This window comes from Caretta caretta, chromosome 20 (genome assembly GCF_965140235.1).
Source record: "Caretta caretta isolate rCarCar2 chromosome 20, rCarCar1.hap1, whole genome shotgun sequence".
In the NCBI taxonomy this organism is placed as follows: Eukaryota; Metazoa; Chordata; order Testudines; family Cheloniidae; genus Caretta; species Caretta caretta.
The window spans coordinates 1,878,703-1,904,306 of NC_134225.1; the positions used below are offsets into that span (position 1 = coordinate 1,878,703).

The following is a 25,604-nucleotide window of genomic DNA, read 5'->3' on the forward strand; positions in this document are numbered from 1 at the left end:
CATGGTTAGAGCAGCAACGGGCAGTTAGGGGATCTGGGTGGGACAGGTTGAATCACAGAAACCTAAATAAATCCGTTTTACGCTGTATAAACTTTATACTACGTAAAACAGATTTATTTGCGGTTTGGACCCCATTGAGAGTTGGGCATCTGAGTGTTAAAGACAGGAACACTTCTGAAGTTGCTTTCCATTCAGTCTGCAGCTTTGGGGCTCGTGGTTCAGACCCTGGGTCTGTGTTGGAGCAGACTGGCATGTCTGGCTCAGCAAGACAGGGTGCTGGAGTCCCAAGCTGGGAGGGCAGGGAAAGCAGGGGCAGAAGTTGTCTTGGCACATCAGGTGGCAGCCCCAAGGGGGTTTCTGTGATCCAACCCGTCACACTGGGTTCTAGTCCCAGCTTTGCCTTCGACTTGCTGTGTAACTTTGTGGAAGGTACTTCACATCCGTGGCTCCATTCACTTTGCTGTAAAACAGGAGCAATACTTGGACAAAGGTGGGAAGCACAGCAAGGTACTCTGCTAAAATACACAAACAGCTATAAAAGTGGAGCACCACATGTATCTACTCTTTTAAAATAGACTTGTCGCATTGTGCCTTCTTAAAGCATGATGTCTCGAGTCCTGGTGCCAGTGAAGCCGTGACAACTTTTGGTATTTAAGGCGTAGAGAATAGTTTTATGTAGCATTTTTTTGCAAAGAATTTTGAGATGTTAATTTCTGCACAGCTCTTCCTTGTCTTTCCGGGACCCCAGGAGGTGGTAGACGATCAATGGTAAAGTAATACTATTTTTTAATATTTTTTTTAATCCGCCTAATCCCATTGAGATAAATTCACCTTGTCCTAGGAAAATAGTGCTCAGTGATCATTCAGGTTTGGTCTTCTCTGCAATATCCACCATTGCCTTTTAATGATCGCTGTGATCCAGGAACAGCTGAAGAGAACTTGTAATTAGAGCAAATTCAAGCTGCTCTTAGCCTGCAGTAAAATTCCATTTCTTAAATAGCTTTTTATTTCATATTAGCTAAGGTTTTATGTGTTATCCCAGAGAGAGTGAGAGCAGTTACCACTGACCTGAAAAGCCACCATGACTATAAATGTTTCACAGTTTAGCTGAAGTTTTATTGGGTGGGATTTCAAGCATCTATGCTACATAATTCCCCATAGTCAGGCAGTTGCTAGGGTCTTTACTAGGACAGGCAGAAGAATCTGCCATTTGTCTGGAGCATGATTTTAGTCGTTAGGCAGGGAACAGAAACCAAAGGGAGCTTTGTCCTCTTGCCTGCCTAACTGAAAAATTTATGCTACTTCTAACTGGGCTTTCGATGAGCTCTCATAAGAATGGGATCTAAGCAGAGTCTTGATGCCAGTGTTGACATAGTGTGCCACACCAGGCAGTAGGTAATGGCACATGATCATCTACCACAGGGCCAGAGGGTAACCAGACAAGCCACGTGAAGGAAGATTTTGACTAAGTATGTTCACCACTCTACCTTGTAGACAAGACAGGTCTCCATTTTCAGAACATGTTTGATGTAATCTAATGTAGCATCTATTAGCTATCAAGTAAAATGTTCTGAGCTATTACTTGGCCACAGTCCAGCAGTGAAAGTACTTTAGTTCCCAGAATTTCAGAAGTACTTTTCTGTGAGGAAAATCTTTTCATTGACTGTATCATGGTCTTGTAACTTCTGTCTTGACCAGGCAGGCTCTTTTAAGGAAAGTGTCATTTTTGTCCCAAGTGTTTTTGTGAGGATAGAAAGGCTAGAATTGTGTGACAAGCTAAAGAAATATCTGAACTTGTTCACAGCCTCTTCCAAGGATTCTGGAAATCAAGAGAATTCTTTTTTCAATCTTATGTTGTTGATGCTGGATCATTCTACATGCTAAAATTATGCTAGAAACTAGCATTTTTCTCACAATAGACACCCTATAAAGTGAATTATAGTCCGTAAAGGGATTGTAAAAATGAGGGTAGGTTTTGTTTTTATTCACCTTCAATGAATCCAGGGCTAATAATCTTAGCCTACAAGTTAAAAGATTATTTTTCTAGCTGCTGTTGCCACAAACTGTGGAATCTGAAAATCCCCCTGTGTTCTGATTTGTCACTGAGGACATTACGCTCGTGAATCAGACTTCTAGTGGTGTTGCACAAGCCAGACTAGAACCCAGCTCAATCTCCCCGAGCTGTGTTGTCTCTGCAGGGCTAATGGGAAATAGGGACTTGGCTTCATAGGTCAAGTGAGCAGCTATGGCGTCAGCGCGCACTGGAAGCAGGCACGTTGAGTAAGGCGTTTAAACCTGGACAATCCAGGGCTGTTTGCCAATAAGGAATTGGAAATTGTATGTGTCTCCATCACTAACTTTTCTGACCCTATAAGAAGGCATTCTTTATTGTTGATTATAACCCTTTGAATGCTTAGCACTAAATATTTAGTGTGCTGCCTGCAGAGGATACTTGCTGTCAGGAATAACAGGAGATGGAGCATCGAACAACTGAAGCATAGCATAAGATTTAGACTGGACATCCCCCATGTCTTTTACTAGTATAGAAACTCCTGCCTAGGTTGCTTGCTTAGTTCACTGTAGTGCATATTTCACTGTTGCCCACGCAAGACACACTGCCTGGTCTTTGAGGGATGGGACACTTTGTAAACACAGTGGTGCAGTCAGGCCCAGGCAATTCAGGAGGGGGAGGAAAAGGGGTTACTTACCAAGTCACTCTCTCTGCTTTGTCCTTACAGAACTGGAGGAGTCATGTGGTTGGCCACAAACCTTTTAGAAACAGTATTTGAATGTTACAGGGCGTTTACAGGTCCCTCAAGTCCTGCATTTTGCTGGTCAGGATATATGTACCCTTCCCCTTGCTGTGCAGAGGCAACGTCGAAGACAGACATGCAGCTATCTGCACTATTCTTTGCCTCACATCTGTGTTACATAAACAATTGTTTCATTACCTTGTGAGTCTTAGTAGGCTATAGCTCCAGCACCCTGCTAGGGATACAGACTAACATGGCTGCTACTCTGAAACCTGTCATTTGTTAACAAGGCATTAAATGAAGATATTGGCGCTCCACATATGCAGAGAGTGTGAAGATTCTGTCTATCTTCACCAATGCTCACTGCAAGAGTCTGACTTGCTATCAGGTCCTTGCTTTAATTGTTGGTACTTTGGTTTCTTTTGTGTGTCATCTTTTGAAAGCTTGCGCACTGAGACACTGCTGCTGTAGATAATATGCCTTCTGGTTTTCCACTGGAGAGACTTGTTTAGTTTGAAAGGGTCTATCAGTTGCATAAATATCATAGTGTTTATCTAACATTTCAGGTGCACTTAAGCAATGATATTGAATAGATAATTGAGAGCATTAGAGGGAGTGTTGAGTAGTGTGAGACATGCTTACGGAATGTCGCCAAACCTGACAATGTCTCTTGTGCTGTGGCTGATCATAGTCTCAGTTGCATCCGATGAAGTGAGCTGTAGCTTAAATAAATTGGTTAGTCTCTAAGGTGCCACAAGTCCTCCTTTTCTTTTTGCTAACACGGCTGTTACTCTGAAACCAGTCTCAGGAATGTGGTTTGAAATGAATGAGGGTTACTGCACAGCTCTTATAGCTCTTGGTGTGTGTACAAAGAGAAAGCTGGGCAGGAAACAACTGTATTTGAATTTAAAATGGAAAGATACATATCTACTATGCTAACGTGTTTGTTGAATGCAGTTGGCTTTTCTTCTATATCAGCTCTGACGTGTGTGCCATGCATTGGAGAAACTAATCACTGGAGTTGTCATAAGAGCAGACCAAGTGCTATGGAATGTTGCTAGAGTGGATTCTCTTTCTGATCTCTTCAGTGCAGCTGTTTAAAGAAGCCAGCGTTAATTTGTGTGATAAATAGTGGTATAATACGAGCATGGAACTAGACTTGCAATGACATCTTCCTTATTGATTTGCCTCTCTGGAGGAGACAAGGTTACAAACAAAGAAGCAATTTAGGTGGTTAGCATTGTCTCTGGAGTTTGTCACATCAAATCAATGGGATAGCTGCTGTGTGGTTTACGTTTCAACACTATGGAGATCTGGCCTAACTTATTCTGTACTAAATGTCTCATATTCTATTTGTACGTCGAACTCAGGCTTTGGAAGAGAGCGTGTCTTCTCATGAGAGTAAGGTGTACGTTGATATGGTGATAACATTTTTAATGGGAATCAGGATTTTATTAAGGGTAAGAGAGATGAGTAATTTAACTGCTATCCCTTCTCTGATGCATTTCAGCCATATCAAGCCAGCTCAGAGCAAACAACCCCCTATAACAGGTGGCCAAACTTACTGATCCTTACAAGAGTCTTCAGAAGTCTGAGAGCCAGGGTGTGCCTGACAGGGCTTAGGGCTTCAGCCTTGCTCCTGCTGAAGCCCCAAACCCTGGCAGGTGTGCCCTGCTGGGCAGAAGCCCTGAGACTCCCTTCCCCGCTGGGCAGAAGCCCCTACCCGGCCACCCTGCTGCACGGCAGAGGTCCCAAGCTCCCCCCCCAGTCTGGTAGGTGGAGAATGTGGGGCGGGGCTCCATAAGCCGCACTTCAATGGTAAAAGAGATGCAGTTGGGCCACCCCTGCTCTATAGGAACACTTGGAAGTGCGACCCTGCAATAACTGATGTATACAGCATGGATCAAGGAAAGGAAGTTCTCCAGGGTCCTTTACAAGAAATATTCAAACACAACGAGGGCTTAATCCATTGAGGAGGAACTGGATTCTAGACATGGGAATCCAGGTGAAGTCAGTACAGAATAGTTCTCAGTGAATTTTAACACCATGTGAGTGAACCCTACATTAGCTGACATACAACGGTTAAAGCATGTTCTGCATAGGTTGCACAGATGTAAATAGGGGTTCCCCTATCTTCAGTGGCGTTACATAGGTATTGCCTGAGGGCAGGATCTGGCCTGAAGTCTTTAGCTGGTATTTTGGGTAGTCTGGCTTCATGTGAGATAATGAGGCTTTTATAGAGAAAACCACTGTAATAAATATGTAGATCCCAAACTACACAGTCTTCTAAATTAAGAGCAGTCTTATAATGAATTTGGTGCTTAGAAAGCCATTGTAATTCTTCAAATTGAACTGCAAAGCATTTTAAGGAAAAAAGTTTTTAAGATCCCAAATTTCTAATAGACTATGTGCAAATGGGATGACAAATACACTGGCATTTAGAAATAGCTGCTCTCTAGTTCCTTGATGATTCCCCTGGCAGTTTAATTTCACTCCAGCAAATATCCTCATGCCTAAAACAGAGTAGGGAGTGCTAGACAAACACATTTTCTTGAATTTTATGTTCTGTTTATACCTTGCGTTCATTAAATGTAAAAAGAAAAGGAGTACTTGTGGCACGTTAGAGACTAACCAATTTATTTGAGCATAAGCTTTCATGAGCTACAGCTCACTTCATCGGATGCATACTGTGGAAACTGCAGAAGACATTATATACACAGAGACCATGAAACAATACCAAAATGGCCCACCTTGATGATCATACACATTGTAAGGAGAGTGGTCAGTTTGGATGAGCTATTACCAGCAGGAGAGTGAGTTTTGGGGGGGGGGGGGAGGGGTGAGAAAACCTGGATTTGTGCTGGAAATGGCCCACCTTGATTTTCATACACGTTGTAAGGAGAGTGGTCACTTTGGATGGGCTATTACCAGCAGGAGAGTGAGTTGGGGGGGGGGGGGGGGGGGGCGGAGGGTGAGAAAACCTGGATTTGTGCTGGAAATGGCCCAACTTGATTATCATACGCATTGTAAGGAGAGTGATCACTTTAGATAAGCTATTACCAGCAGGAGAGTGGGGTGGGAGGAGGTATTGTTTCATGGTCTCTGTGTATATAATGTCTTCTGCAGTTTCCACAGTATGCATCCGATGAAGTGGGCTGTAGCTCACGAAAGCTTGTGCTCAAATAAATTGGTTAGTCTCTAAGGTGCCACAAGTACTCCTTTTCTTTTTGCGAATACAGACTAACATGGCTGTTACTCTGAAACCTGTCATTAAATGTAAACTGATTTAAAGCAAGCACTGAGAGTAAGAAGATTAGACGTAAAATCAGTGTATTGTAATCTGCTGTTCCAGGAGTGTGCAGCATGAATTCTTGGGGGGGGGAGGGGAATTCTTTGCAAAGAAGAGTTTGATAACATTGTTTTTTTTTATCATCAACCAGCTTTTTTTCAGTGGTATGAACCATGAGACTGTTAAAGATTTAACAGCAGGAAGTTAGTGGCTCTTGTCTCTGAGGCCTGGAAATCTGGGAAAATTTGCTCATGAGGCTGGAATGGGAAGAGAAACCAAGTGAGGCAGGATTTAACCATTCATCCGTATCCTTACTAGTAGCTGCCCTATCCATCAAACATCGGTTCTGTCCAGTACTTCCTCCGTTTAAATGCTGCATCAGTGTCTGAGAATTAGAGACGTCAATGTGGTGTCTCACCTCTCCCTCACATTCTCTAAATAACTCTCACGAGATTTTAAGTTAGCAACTTGGAATTCACTTGAACTAAAACCTAGAGGCCAATGACTGACTTGAGTCCAGCTCTTCTAGCAGATTGTGCCTCACTCCTAAGTAGTGTTGCTCTTGAAAGATCCAGCCAGCAAAGTGTCTGGCTGTGGAGATCTGTCTGAAGCTTCGCAACGGAAATCAGCAGCCTTTTGGTACAGTGTGTTCTGGGTCAGTCCTTGTAGGGGATGAACTGCACATGAGCAAATCTCCTCTTTGAAAGCTTGCTTCATGCTTTTAAAAAAAAAAAAAAGTCCCTGAAGATGCAAAGGTGATGCTGGCTGGGGAGGAAAGCGTAGTCTCACTTGGTCTCTGTGAAGTCTGACTTCCTCCAGAGCCCAGGCAGCTGACCCTTGAGTTGAAATAAAGCGTTAGAGCACAGTTAGCGTTTATTCGCTCCCAGACTAAATGCACTAAAATAGATACATGAAATATGCAATATGCAAGTGGAACAAATGGATGAAACTACCTGTTCCCTGTCCGCAGAAGACTTAGACCTTTCAGACCACTACATGTGGGCTCACGTGCCAGTCATTCGTAGGGATGCATCTCGGTAAAATGGCAAGTTTTGCAGAATGATGTGACCCTTACTGGCTTGTGGGAACCAAATCTAGTGGAGATGAGACTGTGCTTTAATTGCTTGCCTGCAATAAAATCAGCTCCTTCGTAGCCAGACGCAAGTCGTCTTTGTCAAGCTGGAGTCAAGAGCAGCAAACTTGTTTTTAGGTCTGCACTTTGAAGTGTCAGAGCTAGGGCAGAAGATGTAAGAGTCCTGATGAAGTTTGTTTCCAGCATAGGGTGGAGAAGTAGAAATGTTTTCAGGATAGTTGACTGATGGAAGGCAGAAAATAAGCATTTAATTGGAAGTTATAGTAGCACTTAACAGAAGCTATTGATGTTTATGGAAGTGTTTGCAGTTTGTATTTTCAGGTAAGTGAAATTGCTAAATACAGAGCAAAGGCTATGGTGCTGAGGTTACTGGTAGTTCCTTATTACGGAGCCCAATAAGAGCACATTGTCCTAAGATTAGTACAGAAAGACAAAAGCTGCATTGAGCTTCTTGGATTAACTTAATAATGTGTCAGACCAACCCTGTTGGTGGTTAAAGTCGCTGGCTTGCTGCTTTTTTCTTTATTTCAGTTGGCCCGGAGCTGAGGAATGAATCAGAATTTCAATGACTTGTTAAAGGCTGTAATGCAAACTGCAGTTCACTATACATTTAAAAAAGGAGGACTTGTGGCACCTTAGAGACTAACCAGTTTATTTGAGCATAAGCTTTCGTGAGCATCCGATGAAGTGAGCTGTAGCTCATGAAAGCTTATGCTCAAATAAATGTTAGTCTCTAAGGTGCCCCAAGTCCTTCTTTTCTTTTTGTGGATACAGACTAACACAGCTGCTACTCTGAAACCTGTACATTTAGTTAAAGTTGTAGCCAACTGAAATAGTTTGCTTTTTTAACGTTAGATCATTTTAATTTTTTCAGTAAAGTGAAACATTTCTCCTTTTTAAAAATAATTTTGTACCTGGGGCAAGGCAGGGAGCAACCTTTGGCTTGATGCTTTGGACATTGAAAATGGTTTATTTAGCAAAATTCATTTTAGGAAAATGTTACCAAAGAACAACAGGTGCCAACTTAACTGATGTTGGAAGCCCATGTTCTTTGTTGCATGAAGAAAATGTACTGTTCATGATAGCCAGTCTACAGGCAATTCCTAATTTGGCTGAGTGTTCCAGATGTTAGAGCTGTTCTTATTGGTGGTAGGATGGAGGTACCTTCAGCACTGCTCCTGTTCGCATGCTTACGTGATAAGATTAAAATTGGCCTGTCTGGGTTTGTGAGGACACAACTAAGCAGCCAAGTCGGCCACATCGGGGTGCAAAACTATACGGAGGGCCGGGTAGGGAAGGCTTTGCCTCCCCAAACAGATTGCCCCCCGCCCCCATCTGCCCCCTCCACTTCATGCCCCCTGACTGTCCCTCTCAGAACTCCCCCATCCAACCCCCCCCCGCTCCCTGTCCTCTGACTGCCCCCCAAGATCCTTATCCACACCCCTGCCCCCGACAGGCCCCCCGGGACTCCCACAGCCTATCCAACTGCGACCTGACCGCACCCCCCAGAACCTCCACCACGTCCAACCGCACCCTGCTCCCTGTCCCCTAACCGCCCCCCTAGGATCCTCTGCCCCTTATCCAACCCCTCCCACCCCCTTACCATGCAGCTGAGAGCAGCAGGAGCTCGCTGTCCCACTAACCAGCCAGAACCAGCCACATTACCCGCGTGGCTGCAGGGGAGAGGGGAAAGCGGGAGCTAGCCTCCCCAGACGGGAGCTCAAGGGCCAGGCAGGACGGTCCCGCATGCCGTAGTTTGACCACCTCTGAGCCAAGTCTATCTTCCCACTGACCTTATCGCTTTGGTTGACCCTACCATGGCTTTTCATTCCAGACAGGATCATTTGGAGGCCCTTAGATTTGTCCCACTGACTCTTTGGTTGCAAGGTAGGGTCTCGTGTGCCAGATGGATGTGCTATTGCCTCGTGGTCTGAGGTTAGGCTATAATGTATCTGAGTCCGTGCTGCTATTCGTCCTCATTGATTGCATGATAGAAGTAGCCAGTTAATACTGTATTTTCGCAGGTGATAAAGTAAGAGTGATCATTCTGGATCAGACCAATGGTCCATCTAGCCCAGTATTTTGACAGTGGCCAGTACCAGAGCTTTAAGGGATTGTACAGAACAGGGCAGTTGGAGTGATCCACCCCCGCTTCTCCTCCAGGCTTCTGTATGCCCTGAGCATAAAGTTGCATCCTTGACCATTTTGGCTAACAGCCACTGATGGACCTGTCCTCCATGAACTTACCCAGTTCTCTTTTGAACGCAGTTATATTTTTGGCCTTTACAACATCCCCTGGCAACACGTTCCACTGGTTAATAGTGTGTTGTGTGAAAAAAGGTTTGTATGAAACCTGCTGCCTATTAATTTCACTCGGTGACCCCTGGCTTTTGTATTGTGGAAAAGGGTAAATAACCCTTCCCTAGTCACTTTTTCCACACCATCCATGATTTTACAGACCTCTGTGGTATCCCACCTTAGTCGTCTCTTTTCTTACCTGACCAGCCCTAATCTTTTTAATCTCTTCTCTCACAGAGGCCATTCCATACCCTTGATCATCTCTGTTGCCCTCTTCTGAACCTTTCCCAGCTCACTAGATCCTTTTTGGGATGGGGTAACCAGAAGTGGACCCAGTATTCCAGGTGTGGGCGTACCATGGATTTATATAGTGGCCTTATGATATCTTCTCTCTCATTTTCTATCCCTTTCCTTGTCGTCCCTAACATTCTGTTAGCCTTTTCCTTAGCTGCTGCATGTTCAGCAGAAGCTTCAGAAAACTGTCTCCTGCTTTCCGCTCCAAGGCAAACATCTGAGCTACCCTGTTGCCTTAGGTTATTCTGAATGTCTCTTCCTGATGTCCACCATTGTCAGCACAGCCTTTCACTGTCTTTACAGATCCAACAGGGTTTATTTTCGATGTGCAGTCCAACACCGTGATGGCCCAGGGAGGAACCTTTGAAAACATGAAGGAGAAGGTAAGTGTTACTATGGGCAATTCTGTAGCTTTTCTTTGGCAGTGGAAGTGCTAGTGAAAGGGCATTTCTTAGCTGTTAACTCAGACATGGGGAAAACATTCACTGACTAAAGTTTTTTGTTTTGACAGTTTCACTCTCCAAGATGCTTTGTCCTGGCCTATTAAAACCATATCTAAGTGATCCCATGTTCTATACAGTATAATACCCTTTGATGCAAGCTTAGCAGTTACCGTGATGGTACAAAGAAGGTAAGCAAGTGACAAAGATGTGACTCCTTGTTCCTCTCTTCCAGATCAGTGCAGTGCGTGCGGTGGTCCCCAACAGGAGCAACAATGAAATCATCCTGGTGCTACAGCACTTTGATAACTGTGTGGATAGAACAGTGCAGGCCTTTATGGAAGGTAACGATCTCTAGTTTCATGATCTTGGTAACTGCACTTTAGCTACAATATTTATTGTGGGTTTCATTTCGAAATAGCATGTCTTTTCAGCAGGCACTGTACAGCTTTCAGGAAAGGGCCATATGCTCTTTTTATACAGTATGTATACTTTGTGACTGGGGACTCTCTCAGATCTTCTTTGCAAAGCATCCAAGTACAGACGCTTTCCTGGAAGACAATCCAAAGATGGTCCTCTTGACCTTCCCATAATTTTATTCAGAATCCGCCCCATTAGGTTTTAAGAGGGGAAAAAAAGACCATTACTTTGTACCAGGAGATACCAAGTATTTAATCATTGTATTTCTTGCTCATGTGCACAAGAAAAGGAATGACTGCATCAACCTTGGGGTAGTTCTCTCCTCCCTTTTGAAACATGGATCACAGCTCATGTATCGGGATCAGGTGGCATATTGTATCAAATCGAGTTCCTACCTTGTAGGACAGGAGGTGTTCACCAGTGAAACTGTCTTTTTGGACTTCTTGTCTGTTTCTTGTACTAACTCTCGCTCACAACACGGTGCTTTGCCTCTGGCTAAGAGTACATATGAGTTGTGCAGCTACTCCTAATGCCTGGAACAACTTTACAGAATTGTCCTTGGTGGGAGAGAGCCGTATAAACCCTCTGATCTGGACTGAACCCCTGTTTAGTCCAAGTTCCAACACAGCCAAAGTCTTTAGCATGGCCGTGCCAATAGGGGGTTTGTTACCTGGAAGCAACCAGCACAGAATGTTATATGGAGGAGTCATTCTGATCAGTGGGACATTCCCAAACCAAAAATGAAACCGATCCTTTCATTTCATCAGCTAAGAGAATTGAAACTTAATTTCTTTACGTCATTAGCTTCAGGACACATTCCAGTGGGCCCTAGATATGGAGACTCTCTGATTTTTGTATGGCACAGGTGTAGGAGAGTGTGAAGCATTTTCCAGTGCTTATCTTAACTTTCATTTCAGGAAATGCCAGCGAAGTATTGAAAGAATGGACAGTAACAGGCAAGAAAAAGGTAACCTTTAAAATGTGCTTTAACTTACTTTGCTAGGGTCTATATCACCCTGGCATTTTCTTCTTTAAAGGCTCCAGGGCATGTTAGAGACCCAGCATCCTTTATAATTCCATGCTAAATCATGAAGAACAAGGAAAGAAACCCCAGGGCAAATATATATATAGATATATATTGCTGTGGGCAGAATTGCCTCACATGAAGTAGTCACCAGTCCGGCTAGTCTAACTCACAGCTGAGGTGAAATGCTTTATCTGATGACTTCAAAAGAAGATTTGAACCCCTCCCTTCCCCAAAACACCATCATGTAATTAGTTCAGTTCTGCAGTGTAATATTGATGACACTGCCTTGCAGAATCACCATGAAAATTTACTACCTTGGCCACAAATTCTCCTCCCCTGCTCTTTGCCACGATGATGAAAACACTGCTACGTGCTGGTCTTCCTCCCTCCCACCCCACCCCCCACGCTGCGAGGCTCTCATCTTCGGTGGGAGAAGGTGTCATTCACTTTCCGTGTGTTCAGCCTCTTTTGTGTGTCCCGTCATGACCCCTTGGAGCTCAGCAGCCTCTATTTCCTGAAGTCTCTGCTTTGATGCCCTTTTTCTTTGCAACGCATGTTTCGCTCGTTGACTGTTTTGCCTGCTAGTGTGTTCAGAGCCCCACACAAACAGATAACTTAGGCTGTTTTCACTTATTTTTTCAGTCATTAATGCCATCATATCGAAGTACACTGCAGTATAAAAATTTAAGCGATAATCATACCACACTACTCTCTCTAAATAACCAGCAAGCACTGAGGTGCAAAACAAAATACTATAGCTCTGACGGGCAAAAGGTGTAGGAGAGGTGGGGGAAGAGAGAGGGAGTGCGTGAGGTGTCCCATCCAAAGGCTGACGGTGGGTAGAGCAGCCTCGAGAACAGGGTTCAGTCGGCGTGGGCTGAGGCAGGGGATATGTATCCCCTCATGGGTGACCGTCACCCAGCAGGATTAACCGTGAGAAGGTCGTCTGGAATGTCACTGCTGCGTAACTGATAGGAAAGGCAGCATTCGTCCAGTAACAGGGGCATGGTTTCCCCCACGCCCCACTGCAGGGGGAGAGTGCACTCCAACCTCATTAATACCAGGATATCTCTTCTCATTGTTGAATAAATCCCTCCTGCAGTTATGGGACCAAAAGCCAGGATTGGCTGAAAAAGCGTTTAATTCAGCGACTCTTGGGCAGTAAGCACAAGATGAATTTTCCCTTCAGAAATTAAGCTTAACCTATGGGTTTTTTTGTGTGGGATGGGTATTTAATCCTTAGAACAAAAAGAAGAAAACGAAACCCAAACCTCCAGCTGAAGCAAGCCCAGGCCTCCCAGATCCTGGTAAACTGGCATCCGCTGAAGGGGAACAGTCTGCAGCTTCCTCTGAGAAGGGCGGGATTAATGGTTACCATGTCAACGGCTCAGCCAATGATACGGAGTCTGTGGACTCGCTCAGTGAAGGCTTGGATACACTTTCAATAGATGCCAGAGAGTTAGAGGATTGTGAATCTGCCACACCTGACATGCCCGATGGACCAGGTTAGACTTCCTAAAGTATTGTAGGAATTGAACAGCTCAGTAAGTTTTCAAACAGCTGCTTTCTCCCTTCTGTTACTGCTGCCTTTCTTTGTGCCAGTTCTGAATACGGAGTTTTTTTAAAATAGCATAAACTCTTTGGCTCTGTAAATACTCTATTTGCTTTCCACTCTTTGGCAGTTGTCACAGAACGAAGGGCTGCTCTCCCTGTTGATTTAAGTTTTGGTGGGAAGGGGGCTGTGTCTATGCTCCTTGTTTCAGCTTTTTGTGTTTGTTTGTTTCCCTGAACTCACTTGCTTTTCTACAGCAGTGTCTGAGCTAGACAGTGGAATAGTGGACTTTGAGCCAAAGTCACCCGTAATGCACTCTTCCCAGAGCCCTCCATCTGTCAGGCCGCAGCCAGAGCAGAGGAATGTCAGCAAGTCTCTGTTTAGGTCCACAGCAAGCAACCAGACGTCTGCTTCCTTGTCTCCAGTGATGCTGGAAGATGTTCCGGTGTCATCTTCAAACAAGAAGTTGGGTAAGGCCTCAAAAATTTATGTGCGCTTGAGTTACAAAACTGGTTACCTCCAGCAGGGTTCTGTGGGCCTCCTCTCTGGTTGTACTGCCCAGATTTAGCTGGTTGCTGATGGATGGAGAGGCACACTGGACTTTGATTGTAAGGCAAACTAGCATCCTTTTTATTATCTGGTCAGTAACTGGTAGTGCACCCTCCTCTCTGTGCACAGCTGGAATCTTGACAGCAGTTTAGCTGTAATGCCTGAAGCACCAAACCCAAGTACGACAGGGGTAGTAGATAAGCAGTCAGTCATGCTACATGTGCTTAGCCTATTTCTCTGTGTGCCCCATCATAGAGCCTTGAGCCTGTGTGCTCTTTCTCCTCCTCCGTGAGAGTTTGTCTAGGAGCCAAAGCTTCCCAAAGACCCAGTTACAAGAAACGACAGCCTCTGGTTATTTTTCCTTCCTTCTGCTTTCTCCACTTCTGTTCTTGTCTCGTCAGCAGGAAGGACCTCTGAGACCCCAATTTTAAATTCCGTCGTTATCCTCTGCTTTAGTGAGATGAGAACATCCGGCCCCTAGTGCTGGTAGTTCACCTTCTCACTGTAACGAGGACCATAATGAGCCGTTGCTAATTTAGCTTGTCAGGGGGTGTTGGCAGTCAGGGAGCTGCAGAGACGCACACAGGCATGGTGATCTGCTCTGTTGGAGATCTGAAGTGTGGAGACAAACTTTTGTAACAAATAGCCAAGCCTTTCATCTCTCTTTCTTTCAGAGGAAATAGCTCTCTGCTGGGATTTGATTTAGCTTCTAAAAGATTTCTCTTCCCCAGTGAACTTTTTATTCACAACTGGACATTTTTTCCATATGATTCAGTGCTTCTGCTTGTTATTCCTTGAGGTGGGCTTCCCTTCAGTAGTCCCCAATCTGTAGCAAAGGAGCAACAAACATGAGATGCATTAGATTTCTCCTGTGTATGAAAATCCAGTGACACATCTATGTTCTCAGCTGTAAGCAGGAGATTCTGTAAGCCCAGAAAAACTCCCCCATGTGGAAAATTCTGCAGCTGTCCAGACTAAATACAATGTTTTTGTAACAGGAAAAGGCAGAGGGGAGTTTAAAGCCAAGCAGTCTGTGGTTTTGAAATGAGCTGAAAGATTCCTTTATGATTTATCACAATCTGGAAGATTTTGTAAGCTAACATGCTTGGCTGTTTTTTGTGTTTTATTTTTCTGTCAATAGGTTCAAATATTGAAAAATCAGTGAAGGACCTCCAGCGTTGTACAGTCTCGTTGGCACGATATCGGGTTGTGGTCAAAGAGGAAATGGATGCTTCCATTAAGAAAATGAAGCAGGTCTTTGCTGAACTGCAGAGTTGGTAAGTAGAATAGGAAGCGATCCAACCGTTAGGAATTGGGATCAACAAACTGAGTAAATAGGAAACCTAATGTTTTAGCTCATGGATTGCTCATTTGTGTTTTCCCCTTGCCCCGAACACTGCACATCTACCTTGTTAAGGAATAAACACAAATTCTAGGTGTGGGCATCTGCAACATCTGTATCAGCCTAGGGTCTGCTGTGCCTTAGTACACCTGCCCTCCCAGGCTACAGCCTTCATAAGGCCCACATTGGAGCCACTGTACCTTACGGGTTCCGTGTGCCTTAGAACCACCATCGCCATAGGCAAGGCTTCAGTTTGTCTGTTTTAAGTCATGACTCTCTGGTGCTGGAATTAACAATATCCACACCCTGTCAGAACTACCCTGATGTCCAGGTCAACACACACACTCTTTTAGACACTGATAATCTGAGGAAACTCACAGGCAAAATATTTAAGGTATTTATCATCTTAATCCTACCACTTATTGCAGAGAAACATGGTAAGAGAATGCTGTAGTTTTCTTAAAAAATATAAATCTTGGGGCTTGGTAATAATTCCATTTTAAGGGTACCATGTTGGGGGTGGAGGGAAGAAACCCAGTGGAAGGGAAGAAATGCACATGAGAGATCATCCCACGCAACCTTAACTTTGCCCCCTCCCACGTCAGTCGTTAACACTATGGAACTGCTGCACCTCGTATGTAACATAGCTCTGTTATTGAAGGACTTATTTTAAGATGATGCCCTTTTAAGGTGATAGTACCTATTACACTAGCTGTCTGTGCTGACTCTGTCTTAGATTTTTGAGGAATTGCCCTACCCGATGGTCTCAAATAGGGTCGGTTTTGGTGAAGAAATGTTAAAACTTCACTGGAGTGAGTGATGTTCTTTGACAGGCAGTTAAATGTAACTCTTGTGCTAAGGGGTGAGAGGTGATTTCTATGGTGGGCTTGCAGGTCTGTTCAAACCTGTCTGGTGACTGAGCTGGCCATAATTAAGGAGTGGGGTTTTGCTGGAGTGATGTAAGGACATTTGTCACTCCGTTCCAATGCTGTAGTGATGTGTGATCCATATGTCCTCAGTCCTGTAAACATGTACATGCTTAACTTTGCTACTGTGAGACATTCCACTGATTTCAATGGAACTACTCCCAGGAGTAAAATTAAGCATGTGCATAAATGATTGCAGGGATGGGACCTGTATCAGCAAGTGTGTAGATTCCATAAACTGTGATGTCATCTAAAGACTGTAATGTTTGAAGCAGATCTGTAAGGCATCCATAATCTGCGCCAAGCTGCGGGGCAGAGTTAAGACTATTTGGGTGATGCTACCTTCATTGCCAGGCTTTCTAATTTTTTGGGATGTCTTGGTGTAACCTTAACTTGGAATTTCTAATCTTTTCAATATTTTGAGAAGTATATTCTCAAGAGATTTTTCCCTATAAATAACTGAGCTATTTACAATCTTAACTCCGGTTAATGTTTTTATGGATAGGAATTAATACTATTTATTATTTATGACCTTTTTCTTTCAGTAGATTTTGTCAGTAATATTAATTATTACTACTATGACCTCTTTCTGTCAGCAGTTTTATTCTCTGCCTCTCTGTATGGACAAAATCTCTGAAAAACCTCTCATTAGAATGGAAAGCTTTAAGTCTTTTAGCTAAAATGTCTGGTTCTGTATCAGTAATTCCTTGCCCTTTGGATTATAGTCCATGAAACACTCATGTCATTTTCAGAAAGGTTAAAGATTCAAGTCCAGTTTAGTAGCATTGCTCCGATAAGCTCTGATTGCTGAGAGACAGAACCAGCATGAACCAGGAAACACAGTTCCGTGAGGCAGGGATGTTGAGTACATGTCTGGAATGCAGCCAGTGGGAACCTCCTTCAGTAAATGCCAAATGAACGGCCTTCCTGCTGGGAGGCTGTGTATATAGGGTTGATAAGCCATAGCTCTGCAGCCAGGTCAATTTACCTTTAGAGAGAAGATGATCTGCCGTTTCCCGAAAGTGATGCACTTGCCACTCAGTTGTAGGTTTGTGCCTTTGAGTATCATTTCCGTGCCCTTTATGCGCCGTGCTTCAAGAACAATCAGTATGTTTGTTAACTCCTGTTGGCACAAAACAAGATCTTGGCACTAACGGTGCTCGCTGAGCCATCGCTCCCACTGGTTTTCGGCTGAAGAGAACTTGCCCCCGTGCTGGTTTAAAAAGCAGCTGTTCTGCGGGGCAGGGCGGTGAAGGAAAGGCAGAGTTTGGACTCTTGACTTTAGAGGCTGTGCAGGTGGGCTGCAGAACAGCGGCTGGTGCTGCAGCTATCAAAGCTGTACTCAGACGACTGCCATTTGATTGGCTGTTTCATGCACTTTTACACATTTGTCACAGACCTGGCCCTTGCAGTTGCTTACAGCAAACATAAGGTGCTGACCCATGCTTGTAACTGGACTTGCTCCAGTCCGTGAGGACTGACGCCCTCCCCAGAATGTCAGGCCTGTCTCTGCGTGGAAGTAGCCACCCTTCCGCACTCGGAAGTTCTCTTCAGCCTGTGAAGTTTCCACTGTTCAGCAGAGCATTCTCCCCCCGGGGCTCTTCTGCGGCGTGTTGCGGTTGGCTAGTCAGTCGGGGGCACTGCCTGGTGCTGTGCTGAAGGACGGCAGTCTCTCCTTCTCAGATCCCTCCCTCTGCTCTTCCTGTCTTTGGGTTGGAGTTCAGGCTGGCGGTATTGACTGGGGAACATACATAATGACCAGAACGCTCCACTACATGATGTGCGGGAGAATGCCCGAAATCCTCTGCTTTGCACACAAGGTGTTGAGCTTTGTGGGGTACATGGTTCTAGTCACAGATCCCCCCCACTGTGGACATTGGCTGTGCATTGGGTGCTGGATCTGGGAGTTCCACCTCTGCTTATGCATGTTACATGCTGTAGGTTGCCTTCATTGTCTTGTGGAGGAGCTGCCAGGCACCCTCCAGTCTTTCAGAGACTGTTATATTTAAGCCTGACATAAACCTGGCCCCAAACCCTTTGTGTGCGTGTGCAAAGGCAAGCCACTGTTTTACTGCACCAAGGGGCAACATCTTCCAGGTGCTGTTGCCAGAGTTTGGTTGCAGCTGAAGTTAACCCTTCAAACGCTGGCTGAGATCACAACGGTGTGGTCAGCCTTATTTCACCTTCCTCGTTTTCCCCTGAATTTCAGCAGCTGCCAGCTGGCTGGGTTTCTTCCCCTCTTCTAAACCTGCTTTCTCAGGAGCTGCACTTCAGATCGCCACTGTGAACTGGTCTCCCCTCCCCCCACATAGATTTGCCCCTGAGGCAGAGCCGTCAAAAAATGAATACTTGTTTCTGAAAGGACCCAGCACAAGGAGCTTTTTTCTTTAACTAGAAGCCAGGCCATCTGGATTTTTCAGCAACAGACCGTTGGATTCAGATCTGAGAGTCCTCCTTCAGCGTGTGGACCTCAGGCAAAGCCACTTGACCTTTGTCCCTTAGCGAGCCCAGCTGTAAAATTGCGTAAAAGGCTCCAGCTGAGCTTCGCTGGGTAAACTAACTTACCTACTGAAGCAAGCCGGAGTTTGCACAGGCTGCCCGACCTGCTTTTCAGTTTGCCCATCGACTATACGGATGCCTGGAGTGCTGAGCCAGGAATGTCTGATAGAAACAGGTGGCTGCTTTAGCATGAGTGGGGGGGTGTGGAAGGAGGGTGCAGCACAGGGCTAGTTCTCTAGGATGTCACACGATGCACAACAAGGCTTCTGCTACCCCTGGAGATAGGCAAGGGCTGTTCAGGCCCCGCACCCATGGCTGGATAGTCATTGCTGCGCTCTGTCGGAGAATCCTTCCTGGAACACAGTGTGGGACAGCGCTAGCAGACTGCAGTCACGGGGTACGGTCCCTTCCTGTCCCCTTGCTTTCTGTACCACAGTCTGTCTGAACTGTGTCAACCGGGCAAGGTTAAATCACTTCTGGATCTTTTTAATCTTGTGCTTGTTCATTACTAGTAACTTTTGTGTTCTAAGCGTTTGTATTCCGGTAGTGCCTAGAGCACCCCAGCCAGGGTCAGGATCCTATCGCACTGGGAACAGAGAGCCTGTCTGCTCTGAATAGCTCACAGCCCTAGAAATGTAGGGCAGAAATGTATTTGTGCATTTGGTTTTTTCCCTCCTAAGCACAAAATACTTCACTTGTCATTATCGAATTTCATCTAATTAGGCAACACAGACACAGTGATAAGTAAACCGAGAAGCACAAATAGAACTTGCCTGCCTCCCTCCCCTCTAAGACACGGGAGAGCACGAGCATTTCAGATGTACTGTGCTTTATGCCCGCTTCCAAATGGGCAGTAGAATAAAGACCCTTCCCATTTGAAGCGAGTAAATCATTCTCAATGTGGAGCACGAAGTAGGAGCTTGATGGTTCTGATCCTCTGGGTACTAGAACTGCAGAGAAGCCCGTATAGCATGCTGTGATGTCAAACCTAGAATGTAGTGAGGAGAGATCAGCAGCTGAAATGAGCCTAAGTTAATGAAGTGGCTGGTAAATGTATTCGTAACATGCTGGCTGCCGCGCTAGGTAACTTGGTGTGTCTCAGGGTACAAACCGCGCCACTGTGGACAACTGAGGCGCAAGAGTGAGAGAAACCTGCTCCAGTAGAGAATGAGTGCAAAGCTAGCAGCGTTTATTGCAGAGGGGGCCTTATAGAGCAGGGAGCAGAATGGAGACCTGAGCTTTGTGCCTCACACAGGAGGGCCCCTCCCCATATGTATCTGAATCCAGAACGTGGGCATTGGCCTTTCCTCCTTTGCCTCCACAAAGTCTGAGTAACTCAGGTTACTCAAGTGCCCTTCTTCACATGGCCTGTTCCTTTGAGCAGCAGCTACAGGAGGTCCCTCCTTGTCTGCTCTTCAGTGGTTGAGCTGAGCAACTAAATGAGCTAACTGAAGAGCACTTACTCTAGTCTGAACGTGGTCATCACCTGAAGTTCTAGCTAGAGCTGCCAGTGCAGGCTGCCAGCTGAAAGTCTCAGGGAATTTTTAGTCTCCTAGCAACAGATGCGCATCCAAGTCACAGTACAACTTACAGGCAAATGAGGGAGCTTCATTGTGATCCTCTTGGTTTCTCCTTTGCTAGAAAGTTGTGACAGTCACAAAGGGCTTTGGAGGGGTCATGCCGTGTACTTTGACATCTGTGGGCTGCTTTCTGTGTGTGGTGACAACTGGAGGCAAGAGTGGTGTCTTAGCTGTTAAAATCTTGAATGTCACACATGTATATGTGTGTGTTAAATCCTGAGCTTATTGCTTCATTCGTAAGGTGTGTTCAGCTCTTAAAGTGCCTCTGTGATATGAGCAGAAGCATCAGCCTTCAGCCTGTGTGATTCGAGGAGAAAATCCCTTCCTCCAGTGCCTGCTGCTTTGCCATAGTGAAGGCTGGAGCATTGCCGCCAACTGTTAGCATTGGGGCTTTGTTGGGATTTCTTTAGTCTTCTTTCTGTTGATGCAGAAAAGCCATGTTCGGACCTTCTCAGCAGTCTCTCAAAGGTCTTCCCTCAAGCCTGCCATGTAGCCAGCCAGAACAGAGGGAATTTGCTTTGAATTTGAGTTTGTCACGTTTCATAACAAGCACAGTGAACTTTGCCTGTGCATCTGCCCCCCGTCCCGGTGAGAGCATGAACACAAATCACCTCTCTAACGAGGCTTGATACCAACACCGTCCACACAGAAGGAGATGGGGCAACGAGAGACTAAAAGGGTGTCCCCTGTCATTCTTCAGCTATAATCCTAGAGCTCAGCTCCTACTGACAAATGGTTCTGGAGGGAGCGTTGCCTAGTGGTAAGGTCGGGGCCTTGGCCATCAAGACTTCTGGGTTCTGCTCTTGTGCTGCCACAGACTCAGCCTGACTTGAGCAAGTCACGGAACCTCTGTGGCCTAGTTTCCTCATCTGTGAAAAGCGGGTTTTGCTGATGCAAGTGTCCAGAGCACAGCTTTGTGCAGTGGCTTTACCATTCTCCCCTCCCAGGTCGCGCGGGGACTGCACCGGTACCCAGCGGGCTGCCCTGGCAGCTAGCACAGTAACTTATGTGGGCCAAAGTGGAATTGGGTTTTGTGGTGCTAAAAAAATTCACACAAAACTCTCGAACTTCCAGACTAAACAGCACCATGAGAACGTTAAGGTGCGTGCTAGCCTTCCAGTGTCTGCTCCAAGCCGGGACAGGTTGCGGTCATAGGAACACCGGCTTTCTGCTGCCATCTGCTGGCCTGTTCTCTGCCAATTCTGGCCAACATCTAACTGGAGAGCTTCCTGCTTCTGTACTGTATGCAGCTGGCCACGTAAAGGGAGGGATGCTTTTGCTGTCTGTTTTCCCCCCAAAAAATCCTTGCTTTGAATTCTGGGTTATTTGTTTGTGAACTCAGGCTCTTGATCAGACCTTTTTATTCCTGTCACCTTCTTTTCTTAGCCTCATGGACCGCGAGGTGACGCTACTGGCTGAAATGGACAAAGTGAAAGCAGAAGCAAGTAAGATGTTTTATTTTTTAAAAGTGGCTCATCTTAAAAGCTGGTGCGGTTCCACTCTAACAGCAAGTTGAACAGACATTGCTCCAGGGAGAGCAGTGTGTGTAGTACATTGTCTGACTTCCGTCATTCCCAAGTAAACTAACTACACACACACACTCTCTCTCTCGTACACTTACACACTTTTAAAAGTTTCTCTCTACAGGTTAGGATGACATTTAGCTGTTAAAGGGACACAAATCAAAATTGGTCACAAGCTACATTTGTTTTGTGAAGTTTGTTGGGCTTCAGTGCTGTAAACATTCTAATTCCAATGGAAAGTTTCTTTTAAACAAGCATCTCTTTGTAGTGGTTGCAATCTGACCATTGTATAAGAGCATTACTAGAATAAAGTGAAATTCACTAGCCTATTTTTATGTTCCAGTGAGAGAAATGAGTGACACAAATGATGAACAGTCAAGTAGATATAAGATCCTTTCAGTTTTAATAATCTGGGGTGTTACAAAGCTCAGGAAATATTTTTAACCAGATGAAGTCTCTTTAAATATTTATACCTTTCTTTATACAACTACTATTTTTTGTACTGGGTCTTAATGTACCAGGTTTGTTTTTAATCTGGCTGAAACTTGCAGCGCCACCAAGACTTTACCTTAGCTGGTAACCGAAAGTTTTGGTTAACTAGTCTAACACACTTGCCAAAAGACAGACTCTCTGGCTTGTGGTTGGGTATTAAACAGTTTCTCCAGATCATTGCTTTCTCTGCGGTGCACCAGTTCCAAAGGTTGTTTTGTGCTAGGAAGTAGGACCTTGGCTGCACAGAACGTGTAGGCTGAAGCTGAGAGCATAAATTCCTCTTGGATGTCCTCTATCTCCGTCCCTGGTGGTGTACTGAAAATCAGCTCGGCAGCTGCCTGTCAGGGCAGGCGGTCTGGGGTGATCAGAAAGGAAGTGGGATTGGGCGAGAGAGAGGCTCTGTTTTTGTGTGCGTACCAGTGAAGATGTTGGTGCTGTTGAAGCGCTTGGGATTTAATAGAAACAAAACGCAGATCTGCTCTCAAACTCACTTTCCAATGGCTTCCCTAGTGAGGCGCTCTGGTGGTCAGAAACCGTTAAAATCTGGACAATGTAGTTAACGTGTAGATTGTAGTGCTTGAAAGTTCCATTTCTCAACCCAGCACCCGGCTGTGCTTAACCGAGCACCCAGACGGACCGCTAAACCTTATGTGTACCAGTGAGGTGCTTTGCAGACTGACTCTTCCTTCAGCATCAACTCTACATAAGCTTCGGTCTCCCTTTCATTCCCTTTCAGTGGAAATCCTGGTCAGCCGACAGAAGAAAGCTGGGGCGCTAAAGAAGATGACTGATGTCGCTGTGCGCATGTCCGAGGAGCAGTTGGTAGAGCTTAGAGCTGACATAAAGGTGAACTTTTCTACTCCTCCGTCCTGTTACAACAGGGCACTGGCCTGAGGGCTCTGACCCCAGGCCTGTGTTTGGGATGAATGTCCTTCCAGATATAGCGTAATCAGATGTTGGCTATGCCCAGTCAGACAGAAGTGAAGTGACCATTGAAGGACACAGAGATTTAAAATGGAGTCAAGGTGAATATTTGGGAGTTCTCCGCTCCAGTCCGGTGTATACATAAGCTCACACTGCTCGTCTTATGCAGAAGCACATTCAGAGCAGCACCCGTGTCTGTAAATCTTCCGTTTCTTTTCAGCGAGAAATAGTAGTTCCCAAAATACATTCACTCCTAGCGGTGCTCATGCACAGCGTGGAAGATTCAGCAGACTTTGCCCTGCATTTTTTCTTTTAGCATTTGGTTGGCAAAATACTGGCTTCAGCAAACAAAGGGCCTTTTGGTTCTTAACACCACTTAGCTTAGTTCAGCTTTTAACCATTTTGAATTGGCCCAGAACAGGGCTTCTGGCACCTCGTGAGCCTTGTCCACGTGGGTTTGCCTGGCAATCTCCTGCTAGGGCTGGCAGCTGATGGTTTTGGGTTGATGTCACATCCAGCAGTGTCAGCAGGCACCTGACCAGGCCCCGATCAGTCCCATTGCATTCAGACACGTGCACTCACTTTTACCACCAGAGGTCAGTAAAATGTTATCTACAGGCTGAATTAAAACCCAGTCTGAAAGTCAGATCACCGGGTCTGCTACGTTCTCCCAGCAACAGTCCATCCTAGACCAGCTTTGGTTTTCCCCCAGTTGGACTACTGCTGCCAACAGCATCCAAAGCAGATTCGCGAGCCACCCTGAGTTCCGTAGGGTGGAGAGCAGCAGGTTGAGCCCGCTCTTAGATTGCGTTACCTGGAAATGTTAACTTCTGGTGGGAGGCTGCAGACACCTGTTTGTTTGCACGTGTGTAGGTGGAACTGATGCAGCAGAGCGCCGAGTGACTTGTGGTGTTAACTATCCCCTTTCTTGGCAAGGCTCAGAGCCGTGCCTGACCTGAGGCTCTGTTTCCAGGCGAGGGAGAAGGCTCTTATCTCGACTTCCCCTCTTACGCGCCAGTTTGTCACCAGGCATTAGCATAAAGATTGTGTTAACTTGCAAGTGTTTTCTTTCCCATTAAGCACTTTGTCAGCGAACGCAAATATGATGAAGACCTAGGCAGAGTGGCACGATTCACCTGTGACCTGGATGCAGTAAAAAAGAGCATCAACTCGTTTGGGCAAGGTGAGCTGGTCTGAGGCTATAAGTGAGAAGGTGCGTGTGGCAGAGGGTGGGCAGGTATGGACAGGGACAGGTACTGTTGCAGAGGAGAGAGTTCAGAGGGGCCCCTGGATTTAAACCAGGGGCCAGTGGTATAGTGTTGTCTGGGTGGGGGAGGGGGTCTCTGCTCTGGAAGAAGCTTCCCCTCTGTTCAGAATAACCAGTCTGTTGACCTTCTGGGCATGCTGCAAAGCCCCTGTATCTTTACCCAGTGCGGTGGGCAGTGTGCTTTGGGGCAAGCCCAGATTGGGGGCTGGGGAGGATAGTGGTCTGCCGGCCATTTAATGCTTGTGCTTAATTTATGGTGGGAGAGCATCTTTGGCAGGGACCCCTTGTAACCGTATGTATAAATTTAAGAACATGAATAGCATTGACAATGTGGTGTATTACCAGAGTCTGTCCAGATCCTATTTAAACACCACAATGGCTCTTCAAAGGCTGGTCAATTCTCTCAGGCCCTTAAAGTCATGCAGGAGCTAAGTGGTCTCCTTCATCAGGAATTTGCTTAGTTTGAGGAAGCAGGGACACGTCTCGTGATGAAAGCAGGACCTGATCCTGCCGGCTTTCGCTGGAGTGTGCGGTGCTTTCCGGGTCCAGCCCCTCCAGTGCCAGTCAGGGCCCTTTCCCGGCGCGTTCTAACACCGAGATGCTGACCCTGGCCAGCCGAGCTTTGGCACAGATCGTAGGTGAGTCAGCAGGTGAAGAGATAGTGTAACATGTCATGGAGTGAACAGGGCAGCCGCGCTGTAGCCCACAGTAGGTGAGATTCAAGGGGCATATGTGTGCGTGTGGAATTCCTTTACACCATCCTTCATTGTGTTTCCATTTCAGTTTCCCATCCAAAGAACAGTTACTCAACCAGATCGCGGTGCAGCTCCGTCATGTCCTTGAGCCCAAGTGATGCCTCCACCCCGGAGTGTGCCTCTGCTCCCAGCCTTCCCACAGCAAGCAGGAAGCCCCCGTCCTCGGCAGAAACACCTGCAGCCGGAGCCAGCGCCAGCAGCCGTCCATGCCAGCCTCACCGAGAGGTAGGTGACGACTTCACAAGAGAAGCGTTTAAATACGGCATGGAGCTCACCACCAGCTCGGGGCTGTTTCCTCTCTCTCTAATGGGTCCCTCCTGCCAAGTGCCAAAAGGGCATTTGTCTTGCCTGGTGCAGACTGGGCAGTGGCAGTGTGTCCAGGCTCACAAGGCAGGAGGGCATGATAAAAGTCCAGGGCATCCAAGCATGGCTGGAGGAACCTTGGCTTGTCTCAGCTTCTCTGAGAGCAGCACCACCTACTTCTGCAATGGCAGCTGTTGGTACGAAGTCTGCCACAGCTGCATGCTGCAACATCTCCTGGGGAGGAGCACGTCTAAGCCACCACAACACCCGCCTGTCTT

The 25,604-nt window shown here is 46.0% G+C and overlaps 1 protein-coding gene across 4 annotated transcripts in view; it reads left to right on the forward strand.

Annotated features, from left to right (window-relative positions):
• Positions 1 to 25,604, forward strand: part of SPATS2 (spermatogenesis associated serine rich 2) — a 43,437-nt gene that overhangs the window by 16,410 nt on the left and 1,423 nt on the right. For 2 of the 4 annotated variants that reach the window (XM_048831548.2, XM_048831549.2), the window contains 10 exons: positions 10,031 to 10,110; positions 10,403 to 10,511; positions 11,505 to 11,554; positions 12,858 to 13,119; positions 13,424 to 13,636; positions 14,857 to 14,992; positions 21,449 to 21,507; positions 22,814 to 22,923; positions 24,082 to 24,184; positions 25,052 to 25,248. In XM_048831548.2, the coding sequence (XP_048687505.1) occupies positions 10,031 to 10,110; positions 10,403 to 10,511; positions 11,505 to 11,554; positions 12,858 to 13,119; positions 13,424 to 13,636; positions 14,857 to 14,992; positions 21,449 to 21,507; positions 22,814 to 22,923; positions 24,082 to 24,184; positions 25,052 to 25,248 (1,319 nt within the window). Of the gene's footprint in view, positions 1 to 6,278; positions 6,348 to 9,351; positions 9,476 to 10,030; positions 10,111 to 10,402; positions 10,512 to 11,504; positions 11,555 to 12,857; positions 13,120 to 13,423; positions 13,637 to 14,856; positions 14,993 to 21,448; positions 21,508 to 22,813; positions 22,924 to 24,081; positions 24,185 to 25,051; positions 25,249 to 25,604 lie in introns of those variants that run through there. The other 2 variants (XM_048831546.2, XM_048831547.2) reach the window with 2 other exon arrangements.